Source organism: Mirounga leonina, unplaced genomic scaffold, assembly GCF_011800145.1.
Source record: "Mirounga leonina isolate KUSES-001 unplaced genomic scaffold, KU_Mleo_1.0 Mir_99, whole genome shotgun sequence".
Classification (NCBI taxonomy): Eukaryota; Metazoa; Chordata; class Mammalia; order Carnivora; family Phocidae; genus Mirounga; species Mirounga leonina.
This window is the reverse complement of record NW_023270971.1, coordinates 5,508,189-5,520,596: the sequence shown is the minus strand read 5'-3', so window position 1 is coordinate 5,520,596 and position 12,408 is coordinate 5,508,189. Positions and strand designations below refer to the sequence as shown.

At 52.6% G+C, this 12,408-nt stretch overlaps 1 protein-coding gene across 2 annotated transcripts in view; it reads right to left on the bottom strand.

Annotated features, from left to right (window-relative positions):
- LOC118006797 (peroxisome proliferator-activated receptor gamma coactivator 1-beta-like) overlaps nt 1–5,425 on the bottom strand; it is a 111,679-nt gene extending 106,254 nt beyond the window's left edge. For both annotated transcript variants that reach the window (XM_034999573.1, XM_034999572.1), the window contains exon 1: nt 5,203–5,425. In XM_034999573.1, the coding sequence (XP_034855464.1) occupies nt 5,203–5,280 (78 nt within the window). In that variant the 5' untranslated portion in view covers nt 5,281–5,425. The remainder of the gene's footprint in view (nt 1–5,202) is intronic.
- Nucleotides 5,426–12,408: the final 6,983 nt, after the last annotated feature.

Below are 12,408 nucleotides of genomic sequence, written 5' to 3'. Positions count from 1 at the left end.
GGGCCTTATGAGTTGTCTTCTCTCTATGCAATGTGCCTTAATTTGCTCGAGGTGCTAGAAATTCGACGAACAGAAATAGAGCGTAGTCCCTGCCTTATGAGCTTGGAGTCCTGTGGTCCGAGAACCTTGCGTCTGACCCTGGTTCTTCTACTCACTCCAAGGCAGTGTAGTAGGTGGATTATCTGCAGCAAGCCAGTGAGTTCTCTGAAACTGTAAAACCCTCCTCTGTAAAATGGTAATAACACTGACACCTACACTTTGTAGAATCTTTACAAAGATAAAATGCAACAATGCAAAAAGAAGGCTTGGCAGTGTGCACAGCATCGAAAGGATGCTCTAATAAATGTTGTGGACGATGCAGGAGGAGCTAGCTGTTAACACTGCAATGCTCATGTTATGACCTCACTTCTAAGCCCAAGCCCCCATTTGCAAGGCTGCTTCTGACTCAAACCAGTATTCCTTCTATTATTCCAGAGAGAGAGGGAAAAGGGTGACTCATCCCCTGGCAATGGTGGAGCTTCTGGCTGGCCTGCACCAGCTGGGGAGAGGAGAGCCCCAAGGTGAAGGGGAAATATGAGCCCCTAGGGCCCCATTGCCGGGCCATTGCTTCTCCCAGTTCCATAAGCATCCTGATCATTCGTACCAGCCAGGGAGCCCCAGTGAAAGCAGAGCTCCCGCCTGTGGTGAACGAAGCCAGCAACTTCAGGTGAAGAAGTTACTCCCCCTGTTCTCACACAAGTGAAGGGTGGGCAAAGGCACCCAGCCAAGGCTGCACTTCAACCTGCCCCTCTAGAGGCCTGTCACTTTGGCTTGGAAAAGAAGTGAGTCCTGGCTTCAGGGGCTGGGGGAGCAGCCGTATTGCAGACCCAGGAACTGAAGACTAGATGTTCAAGCCAAGTGCCCCATTCTCTGGGTGACGGGGCCCCTTCTGAGTACTCAGATCCAGTTTTAGAAAAATGGGGGGACAGGACACCAATTGAGAAATGGGCCAAATTCACAAACACGACATTTCACAGAACAGAACCAAAAATGGCCCATAATTATGGGGCAGGGGTGGGGGGGAGGCATCACAAGTGGTCAAAGAAATGCACATTAAAACAAAAGGGTGAAAGAATTTATTGATGAACAAACTGGTAAAAATGAGAAACAATTAAAATACCAAGAGTTATTTGGCTATGGGGAACCAGGCATTCCCACACAATGCTGGTAAGTGTGTAAATTAGCACAATCCTTCTAGAAGGCAATCCAGAAATGTGTTTACCAAACGCCTGCATATTTCCTTTGACAGAGTAATTTCACTTCTAGGAATTTAAATGAAGGAAAGAAGACATGCAGAGACATTCATTTCAGCGTGGCTTACAAGAACAACAACAAAAATTATAAACAAATTAAATGACTAACAACAAAGGGCTGATCAAATACATTGTGGTTCAACCCTCAATAAAACACTATATAACCATTCAGATATTAAGACATGAAGTAGAATATTTATTGATGTGGAAAGACAATCACAGCATATTTGGAGGAGAAAAAAAGCAAATTACAACAATACGATTCCAAGTTACAATGAATATATGATGAAAGACTCCATTTTTGTGCAACCGATATTAAAAAAAAGTCTGGAAATATATATAAAAATGAATAGTGGTTACCTTTGGGTAAGATTACATATTTTCAATTTTTCTTTATGCTTGCCAGTATTTTCTAACAATTCTACTATTAAATATTTTTCAATGATTAGAGATTGGACCACATGATTTATAAAGTTGCTGCCAACTCTGACATTTGGGGCATCTATGATTGATGTCCGAAGTGACTTCAGATAACCCGTATTTAGTGTGGGCTTACTGTGTGGCCTTTGGGGCCAAAGTCATGGCCCCACAGCTGTAGCTTTCTGCATTCCTCTCTACCCATACTCACTGCCCAGCTGTCTCAGGGGCCAGCCTGGGAGCTTCCCCTGTCTGAAATTCACATGCCAAGGACTGAGCAAAGGAACTCGCATGGTGGCAGGTGCCATGGGGACACAAAGAGATCAAAGGCAAAACTCTAGTTCCAGAATCCTACTGGGCCACAGGACTCACACACAAAAAGTGCCTGATTGTATAACACAGGCTAAGAAAACCAGAAGAGTCAGAAAGCAGGGCAAGCCGGGAAAGGAAGGCCTGCTGGAGAAGGCCATGCAGGAATGGTGGGTGAGGGCAGTGGAGGCAAGGGGCACAGGCTGGGCAAAGGTGAAGCCAACCCAAAGTCCTCTGGGATACATGCCCCAAACCTGCCCAAGAAACTTTCACAATCCTTGGTCCGCAGAATTTCTGAACTTTGGCCTGAATGAGTAAAAGTTAAGTCTCCTAAACAGAAGTCCTCCCTCTATCTGACTCTGGATTAGCCACCAAAGACAAGTCTTTCAGATAAAGACAATAAATTACCTTTTTATTCACTTTCCCCACCCCTTCCTTAGGGGGAGATGAAGGGGAGGGTCAGGGAGGGGCTGGAGGAGCAGAGGGAATCACAGGAACAACCAGACATCTCACATGCAAGCAGTGCTCACCCCCACCACCTCGACCTCCTCTTCTCTTGCCGGCAACACCAGCCCCATTTGACAGATGGAGGAAAGGAGGCTCGGAGAGTTAAAATGGCTTGCTCTGGGGTCACCCAGCCAGAGAGTGGGGAAGGCGACTCCACTCAGGCCTTCTGACTCCAAGTCCAGTGCTATTTCGAGGTAACACACAGGACCTGGAGTCAGGAGCCCTGGGTGGCTCTGTCACCCGCTGGCTGCGTGGTCCTGTACAAGCCGCTCACCCCTCGCAGCCTCTATCCCCAACTGTAAAATGAGGAGAAACGCGATGGCCCGCCCAGGTCCTCTTCCGGCTGGGCTCTATGAACCTTCTAGGGGTGGCTGCAAAGCTCCCCTATCAATTACATCTCCCAAGTTGGGCCGGCAAAGATCACCGGAGCAGCCTCAGCCTGTCACGTGGTTAAATAAAAAAAGCAAACGTCCCAGATTAACTTTCACTGCACTGCTTCTGCTGACACCTGATTACCCAAGTTTCTAGTTTCCTTGGGTGAAATCTCTCTGCAGGGTAAGCCCGCTGGGCGGCTAAAAGGACAATTAATTATTGGTGAGCCAAAGAACACCAAAGATGGAGTTAAAACCAGGGTCCAGAACGGACAGTTCTTGCTAGGGGTCCCCGAACGAGTCTCCGGCTGTTTCAGGCCTCCTTCACCCTAGTCTCAGTCGAGAGATTCGGAGGCACCGCCCAGACAAGTGCGAGGGCTGAGGACAGAACTTTCCCAGGGGCAACTCGGTCCCACCCGCACCCAGTCCCTCTAGCCCCAGGCTGCCGGCCGGGGCCGGGGGGGGGGGGGGCGGGGCGGAGCGGGGAGGGGGTAGCGGGGCGGTGGTGGGGCTGGGGCTGGGGCTGGGACCTGCCATCGGAGCAGACGTGGGCGCGGGGCCGGCGACGGCGCCCGGTGACCGCCGCGGGAGCTCCACTGCAGTTTCGTCAGAGGTAAAGGTACGCGCCTGGCGCGCGCGGCGTGTGCACACAAACACACACACCCGCGCGCGCAGACCGCTCATCACACACTACCCCCCCCACCCCGGCCCGAAGAATGCGCGATCACACGCCACCACCCCTTCGGCCCCCGCCCCGAAACCACCCCAGCACGCCCGCCACCGACCACGAGGCCCCGCGGCTCCCTGACGCATGGATGTCTGCAGCGAGCGAGGGCCGGCCCTCTCCGGCGCGTGGCGGGCTTCTTCTCCGCGACACCCCGCCACGCCGCGCCGTCCCAGCCGCCAGCCGGGAGTCGCCGCCCGGAGCTGAACGTCTCGGCTTGCTGCGTCCCCTCCAAGTCGCGTCTCACGGCCAGGAGTCGGCTTGCAAGCCTCTCCCCGCCCACCCGGTCCCATGACAGCTGCTGCCGCCCAAAGACAGGCAGATTATAACAAGAAGCAAAGTTTCCCTCTCTCTCCTCCCACCGCCCGCCCCCCTCCGCCTTCCCCCTCCCTTCCAGTGTTATGCAAAACGAGCCGGCACCGGCGCTCGGACTCCAGGTACCAAACCAGCCCTCGCGAGCCGCGCCCGGTTCCGCCCGGCGGCCCCTCTCCGCGCCCAGCAGTGCGCCCGCATCCGGGGTCTCCTCGCCTCCGCCGCATCCCCAGCCTCCCGGCTACCCGCAGCCAGGCGCCCAGAGAAAAAGCCCTAACTATGGGGCCAAACTTTACGCTTGCAACAGGCATCGGGTGGGGAAAACCAAGGAAGGGGTGGGGGGCGCGCACGCCTAGTGCAGGCATTTTCGGTGGCGGCTTGTCCCAACAGCACCCCCCTCCACCCCGTCTCCAAGTCACCAGCTCCCTCGCACCACCACCCCCCGCCGCCCCGGCACACCAGAGCACCCTCTCCTGTCACGCGCGTGTCGCCGGTGGGGCTCCCAGGCTCAGCCAGAGCCCGGGACGCCGCCTCGCGTTCCCTTCCCCCAGCATCGCCGAGCGCGCACCGGGGCCGCGCGCTGCAGGGGGACCCAGGCGTCCCCAGACAGTCTTTCCACCCCCATCCTGCCGTGGTTTTCTCCCGGGGGGCTCCGCCGGTAGCGAAACCAGGAAGGTGCTATCTCCGCCGGCATGTCCACGTGCCCCGCAGCCCCCTAAGCCCTTAGCCGGCAACTGGCAGGAAACTCCGCGCTGCGGGCGCAGACGGGGAGCCGCGGGGGGCCAGCAGCAGCACGCGGGGCACGGGAGACCGGAGGACCAGGGCACTCCGGGGACGGGGGCAGGCGCCTGAGCCGGGGCCACAAGTCCACGTGAAAGTACGGCAGCAAGTGCCGGGAGTCTGAGGGCGCGCCTCCCGCACCCAGGACCAGCCTGAGGGTCCCCCACACCTTGGCGCGGCTCCACCTCCCCAAGGAAACGCGGTACCCCCCACCTCTGCCGGCGGGGGGAGCGGACTCCAAGCGACCGAGGCTAGACCCTCCCCGGCGGCCGTAGCGCCCCCCACGCTCCGGCTTGCGCGGGGGGGAGCCTTTGGCTCCCTGCCTCCGTAACAGAGAGCATCGCAGGGCGCATGGAAGGGGGGCTCTGCAGCCGGGAACCCCAGTTCCCCCCAATGCGCCCACCGCTGCCCCCCGGCCTCCGCGGCTGCGGCCGCAGCCCCCGCAGCTCAGCACCCCTGGCCCCCGGCCCGCGGCCCTTGCTGGCCGTACCTGCGTGTCGGCGAGATAGTTGAGGAAGAAGGAGGAGAGCTCTTCGTCCAGCAGCGCGCCGCAGTCGTTCCCCGCCATCTTCCAGCCGCGGCTGCAGCGTGCGGCGGAGTCAGCGCCGAGCCGGCCGGGGGGAGGGAGCGAGCGAGCGAGCGAGGGAGGCGGGAGGAGGGAGCGAGGCCGGCGGGAGGCGGAGGGCGGAGCTCAGGCCCGGGCTGCCGCAGGGCCGCCGGCTGCGGGGGCGGGGCCGCGCGGTGCCCGCGCCAGCCGGGGGTCGCGCCCCCACTTTCCTGCGCCACGTCTGGCTCCGCGGTCCTCGCCCGCAGCCCCCGGCCGGGAGGAGAGCGCCCGCAGCCGGGTGAAGATGCCCCAGCCAGCGGCCCGATGCCTGCGCAGCAATGCGGGCAGCCCCCTGCTCCTGCCAGAGCGAATCACGTTGCGTTAGCGCTGGGCGGGTCCTTTGAGACAACCTGCTTCTGCACAGCTGGGGAAACTGAGGCCCGAGAAGGCAGAGGACTTCGTGTGAAATCACGGTGCATGTCAATAGCAGGAACACACAGTGCATTTCAATAGCAGGAAGACAAAGCTCAGGTCTGACTGCCCCAGAGGTTCGAGTTTCTCTACCTGAGCTGCAAGGCCAGAGAGGGAGAAATACCATAGGTAAAAGGTGGAGAAATCAGGGAAGGCTCAAAGAGGGGCTGGCATTTTTCTCTTTTCCGTGAAGGACGCATTGGCCCATATTCTGTTAAGTTTGACCGTCTCCCTCAAGTTTTCCTTCACTCCCCTACCCGGCCCTCCCCCGCCCATAAACTTCAATGACTTCCCTTACCATGGCCCACAATGCCTTGAGGTGGCCAGGCCCGTGCAGGCCTCCCCAGGCCCCCTGGCCTCCCAGTTCCTTCGATGAACCATCTCACAAGGGGCTTCCACACACAGAGTGCTGTCTCCTGCCCTGTGGCCATTCACCTAGTAACCGCATCTTCAGCGCATCCTTCCCCACTGCCACTCTGACTGTCAACCCATTCCTTCCCCCCCCCCCCCACTGTCATGGGTTCTCTTAGCTCTACAAGCCTTTTCCTTAGAACACTGGTCACAGCTGCCATTTTACATTTGTTCCAGTGAAGATTTGTTCTTCATGTCTCTCCTTACTAGACTCTAAGACCCATGAAAGCAGGGACTGAATCTGCTTTTGCATTTACTGTGTCTCCAGTGCCTGGCACATAGTAGATGCCTAATAAATAATGTGCTAACTATAAACCCCGGAGGATTTGGATTCCACCCCACCCACCACCACCACCACACATTGAACAGATAAGAAAACTGCCCAGAGTCAATGGTGCCAAAACCAGAACTCAGGCCTCCTGAATGCAACCTTGAACTCTCACCATCATGGCCTGCTGTTTGTTTGCCAGGCAGTAGATGAGGGCACTGCCTGAATAAAGGCGTAAAGGCGGGAAGATTTAGGCCTATTTCATTGGGCACGCCTGCCTCTTGCTCTCCACCCCCCCTCCCCCGGACTGGGGAGAGCTGCCCCACCCGGCCCACCCTGCGTGGGCTCCCTCCCCAGATGAGGAAGCAGGGAGAGAGCCCTCTGTCCACCTGCTCAGACTTGAACTCCTGAGCAAGAGCTTCCGTCTTCTCCAGTCTGAGGTTCCCAGAACCGCAGGGCGTGATTTCACTCTTTGGGCTTTAGGCCAGCGCGCTTTTAAGGAACAATGAATCCCAACAGACAGCCTACATCTAGCCTTGGAGCACTAGCCTGGGAGTCAGGAGTCCTGGGTCCTGCCTGGTCCAGCCCTGCTACATCTTGTCTCCTCATTGGACAACTCAAGAAGTCAGGAGCATGGGCCCCCTGGTCAGACTGCCCAGTTTTGAACCCCTGCAAGTCATCTAGTTTCAGGCCTCGATTTCCTCATCTGCATCGGTGGGGATCATAAAATTACTTACTTCATAGGGATGTCAGGATGATTGAAGAGATAATATATGCAAAGTGCTTGGCACGGTGCCTGACCTCCTGGGGAAAATAGCTAAACTCTGGTCCTCTGTTTCCTCATCTGTAAAAATGAGAATAACATGCATGTCCCTTGAAGGCCAGTGTTACTTTCCTTTCTTCCAGGGGCTGCTGGCTGCCTTGGACTCCAGGAGATCTGGATTTGAATCTTGGTGCTCACTAGCAATGTGCCCTTGGTCATTTACTTAACCTCTCTGGGCCACAGTTTCCTCCCCGTAGGGTTCTTGTGAGGGTGGCAAAAATCTGTGCACATAAAACCAATGGCTGGGCCCTGCACCTGGCCGATAGGAGGGTTCCTCCCCGCTCAGCATCATCGTCATCACCATTAGCATGAAGGGCTTTGCTGCTGCTGCCCATGGAGCCCTGTCAGAGCCCTGCGGGACAGTTTCCCGAGACGTCCCTGCCAGATCCAGCATGGCCAGGGACTGCTGTTGAGCCCCTTGTAGCTGAGAGGCCAGACCTGGAGAGTCCCCAGTGCCAGCCGTCTCAGGCCTTGGCCTTGCAGAGCCGCAGTACCAGACAGGGCCTCCCAGGGAAGGCCTCAACTGCGCTTGCCCAGAGCAGCTTTTGCCTTTAAAACTCTGGTGTTGAGGGGCGCCTGCGTGGCTCAATTAAGCGTCTGTCTTTGGCTCAGGTCATGATCCAGGGTTCTGGGATCAAGCCCTCCCGTCAGGCTCCCTGCTCAGTGGGGAGCCTGCTTCTCCCTCTCCCACTCCCTCTGCTTGTGTTCCCTCTCTAACTGTGTCTCTGTCAAATAAATAAAAAAAATTTTAAAAATCTTTAAAAAGAAAAAGAAAATAGAAGCCCTCCAGAAACCCAAGGTGCTAGGTGTGATCTTGTGCAGTTCACTTGCCCTCTGTCAGGCTGTTTCCTTTAAACAAAAGAAGCTGTTTTAAAGGCTGTGTCCCTTTAAAACAAAAGAGCTGAGCTAAATTAACCTCTCCTGAACCCGCCAGCCCAAATACGATGCAGTTTATAGGTATCAGCCCAAACCGAGCTTTTCCACACTGCCCAGGTGCCAGATACCTGAGTGTGTATCACCTCAGACTGTTTCCAACAGCCCTGAGGAGTCCGCATTCTAATGTCCAGTTTCTAGTGGAGGAAACTAAAGCTTACAGGATTGAAGTGATCAGCCCAAGACCACACAGTTAGGGACACAGCTGAGATTTGAACCCAAGCCTGTATCTGGTCCAAGCCACAGACCCTTGAAAGGAATGGAGAAAAACCCCACACCAGCTAACCACTCCCAGGAAGCTGGAACGGTGGCACATTTCTTATTTTATGACTTCCAAGTGAAGGGCAATAATAATGCCAAACTTGGACTTCATGTGGCTCACTCCTATCTGCTCTGCCTTTTTATTGGCCCTGCCTCTCCCGAGATTAGTGAAAGTTTGCCTTGCACATACACCAGGCAAAGCCCGGACTCCTCCAGGCTCCACGGAAACGGCTCCAGCAAAATGAACCTTTTTCACTTGAATATTATAGTCACTAGTGACAAATGCTCAAGATTAAAAACATCAGCATTTTCTCTCTTCTGATAATAGAAGAATGCTGCTTTATTCAGATTCTATAACCATGTCTCAAATTCTGGAGGGCATGACAGTCACCTGGGCTCTGTTACCAGAGATTACAGTTCAGTAGGTCTGCCGTGGACCCAGGAATCCACATTTAAGAGGCTCCCCTAGATGACTCACCTGCAAGAAACTACCCATCATTCAACCACTATTTAATGAGCACCTACTAGGTACCAGCCACTGCGCTAGGTGCCATGGATTAATCGTGAACACAATAGCTGCCACCCCAGTGATCCTCTTCTATTCACTATCAGTGCATAGTGAATTTTTGTTGAAAGAGTGAGGGAGCTAGGACATGGGTCTTGATAATCACTGAGGTTTCCTGCCAGCCACCCACAACTCTGTGATTCTATGAGCCAGCCAGGGAGTCAGAAACACACCTATTTCCCAGTTTCTGTCCAGGAGGCAGAAACTCGAGCCAACAGGAACTAAAAAGGCACCTGCTTTGTATTGTTAATTCTGACAGCCATCCCCACCTTTCATTGAACACAGAACTTTAGAACTTCCGCGGGGCAGTGGAGAGCACGTTATCCCCCTGCTCCACTGTACAGATAGGAGAACATGGCCAAGGCCACACAGCCCTTCAGTGGCAGAGCTGGGCCTGGAAGCCACGGCTGCAGACCGTGTGTGTCGCGCCTGGGTGGCTTCTCCTCAGGGCTTGGAAAGACCTCATCCAGATGGTGTCATTCTCGGGTCTCAGAGTTGGGGATGGGGGTCTTTGGCATATGAAAATTCATCATAAGCAAGGCATTTCCGGTGTTAGTCAATGCCCTCTTCTTCCTGGAGGGGTTAGACCATGAACTCGCCAGTACATTTGGGGGCTACATTTAGCAGACTTCTCTTTCATATGCTACAACCATTAAAGGGCTTCCAGGTCAGCCAGTGAGGAGCATTAAACAGACAAGGTATTGTCAGCTGTCGCTGCCGTTTGCAAGGTCTGGCTTTCATTCACCCTCCTCAGTCTCGTAAATAACTGTGCACAGAGCATGGGAACGATGGATCAGGGGAGGGATGGAAACCTGCTTCCTCCTCATCTGCCCACAGAGCCAAAAGATCCTTACACCCATTTGATAGATGTTGAAACAAAGGCTCATAGATGTAAGGGTTACTTTGTTTTGTTTTGTTTTTACAGAGATGTACATTCTACCAGCTTGTTGTATGTATCTCAGAACAGCAACATTTAAAGAGACAGCCACCCAACATGAAAGGGTACCATCTAAATTTAGTATCCCTATCAAATAAGGCAAGCAGATGGCAAGACCCAAGGACCTGTTCTTTATACTCTGCCACTTACTGGCTTTGGGACCTTATGAAAATGACTCCTTGGCAAGGATCATCCTATCTATTCTACCCGACCTAGAATTTTGTGTGGATCAAATTCACTTACAAAAGACTGAGTGTTACATTCATTATCCTAAGTCATCAATAATAATCCTTCTGGGAATTTATCCTAGGGGTCTGATTCAAAAGATGGGAAAACTACAGCTTGATGTTTACATGTACTTTGATTCAACAAATATTTTTAGAAGCTGCCAGGTGCCAGGCAATGTGCTACAGGCCCACAAATGGGAACCATGATACAGTCTTTGCTCTTATGTAACTCACAGCTCTGATCACCACGTGCAGGGGAGGAAGTCAACATGCAGTTCCCCAGGGTGTAATAGGTTCCTTAACAAATAGGGAGGCTGGAGACTGGAGGGGCTGGGAGAAGAGCCTAGGGGAGAGCTGGGGCCCTGAGCCAAGGCAGTGAACGTAGCAAGAGGGATACGAAGGCGTGGATGGGTTAAAGCCATATTTTAGACTGGGATTCAGTAGCCTTTGGTCATAGGTAGGAAATGGCGGGGAGAATTACAGGACATCCAGTTTCTGGCTTCAGTGGGTGATGGGTCTCAGAGGAGAGGCAACTCAGAGGGAAATCTCCCAAGGGGGCCTTTGAGGGTGTGTGGGGCATCCAAGTGGAGACAGGTAAAGGGAGCACATTGATGCCAAGCAAAAGATTGGAAATAACCTCAACATGTAGTAAGACAGAACAGTTCCATTCCACACCACCTCACTGAGAGTAGACAACAGCTCACACATGCACGGAGAACTGTGTCCAAGGATGCTCCCTGCAGCATTGGTAATTATGGTAAAAAGAGAAGGACTCTAAAAAAATGAACGGTGGTGAGATCACATAATGGAGTATTAGACGACAGTGCAAATCAATAACATCTTCATGAATCCACACAGATTAATCACAAAAACAGTAAGGGAGACAAGCAGCCTAAGGGCATAGTCTTATGCCACTACATAATATTTTGAAATACATAAAATGATAGTCCATAATGTTGGTTAATACATGCATGTGAAGTAAGAGCATAAACATGGGACAGCAAAGACACAGATCACTTTTAGGAAAGTGACAGGAGAGGGGGGCATCGGGTTCGCTCGCTTAGACAGACCCCCGTGCAGGGCGCCTGGGTGGCTCAGGTGTTAAGCGTCTGACTTTGGCTCAAGTCATGATCTCGGGGTCCTGGGATTGAGCCCCACATCGGGCTCCCTGCTTGGTGGAAAGCCTGCTTCTCCCTCTCCCGCTCCCCCTGCTTGTGTTCTCTCTCTCACTGTGTCTCTCTCTGTCAAATAAATAAATAAAAACCTTAAAAAAAAAAAAAAAAGACCCTGTGCTTGGTTGAATGCTCTGCTGTCGCTGTCTCAAAATTCATCATGATTTTTGAATAAAAGCCCCTGCATTTTCAATTTGCACTGGGCCTTGCAAGTTATGTAGCTTATCCTGGGAGATTAGAATCCATGGTACAGAAGAGAACTCCGACTATACCTGTAATGGTTTATTTTCTTGAAAAAAACCTCAAAAATATTTTTAAAGGGTCAGTGTTGGTTAAACCTGCGTAGCGTATTGTTCCTATGCTTTTCTGTATGTTTGAAATATTTTATAAGAACAGTGAAGATGGACTTATGTAAATACAGTTTATTTACATGATGAAATACTCTGCAGAAGGCAGAAGAAGGCCATATGGAAAATGTATGAGGAAAAATGTATAATATAGGGCGCCTGGGTGGCTCAGTTGGTTAAGCGACTGCCTTCGGCTCAGGTCATGATCCTGGAGTCCCGGGATCGAGTCCCGCATCGGGCTCCCTACTCGGCAGGGAGTCTGCTTCTCCCTCTGACCCTCCTCCCTCTCATGTTCTCTGTCTCTCATTCTCTCTGTCTCAAATAAATAAATAAAATCTTTTAAAAAAATGTCTAATATAAAGTGAAACAAGGTTATAAAAATATTTATGAAATGATCATAGCTCTATGCACAAATGCACATGTAAAGTCTATATATTAGAGTGACATAAGAAATCTGAACACATGAAACAGGACTAGGTTGGAAGAAATAATTTATTTTAATATTTTCATTTCTCCTGCTGCAATTTTGTTTTTACAATAAATAAAATGTTACTAGCTATCTGCTTTCTATACTAAAGAGCCAGCTCCTCTGGGAAACTAGGTTGCCGAGTGCTGACTGTGTTAAGTACCAGATGTGCATTGTGACAGGGACATTTTGGAGACAAGATCTCTACATAAGGGAGAGCTATGACGGTGGAACTTTTGGCACGCTCCCTAAACTGAGCTCTGAACTG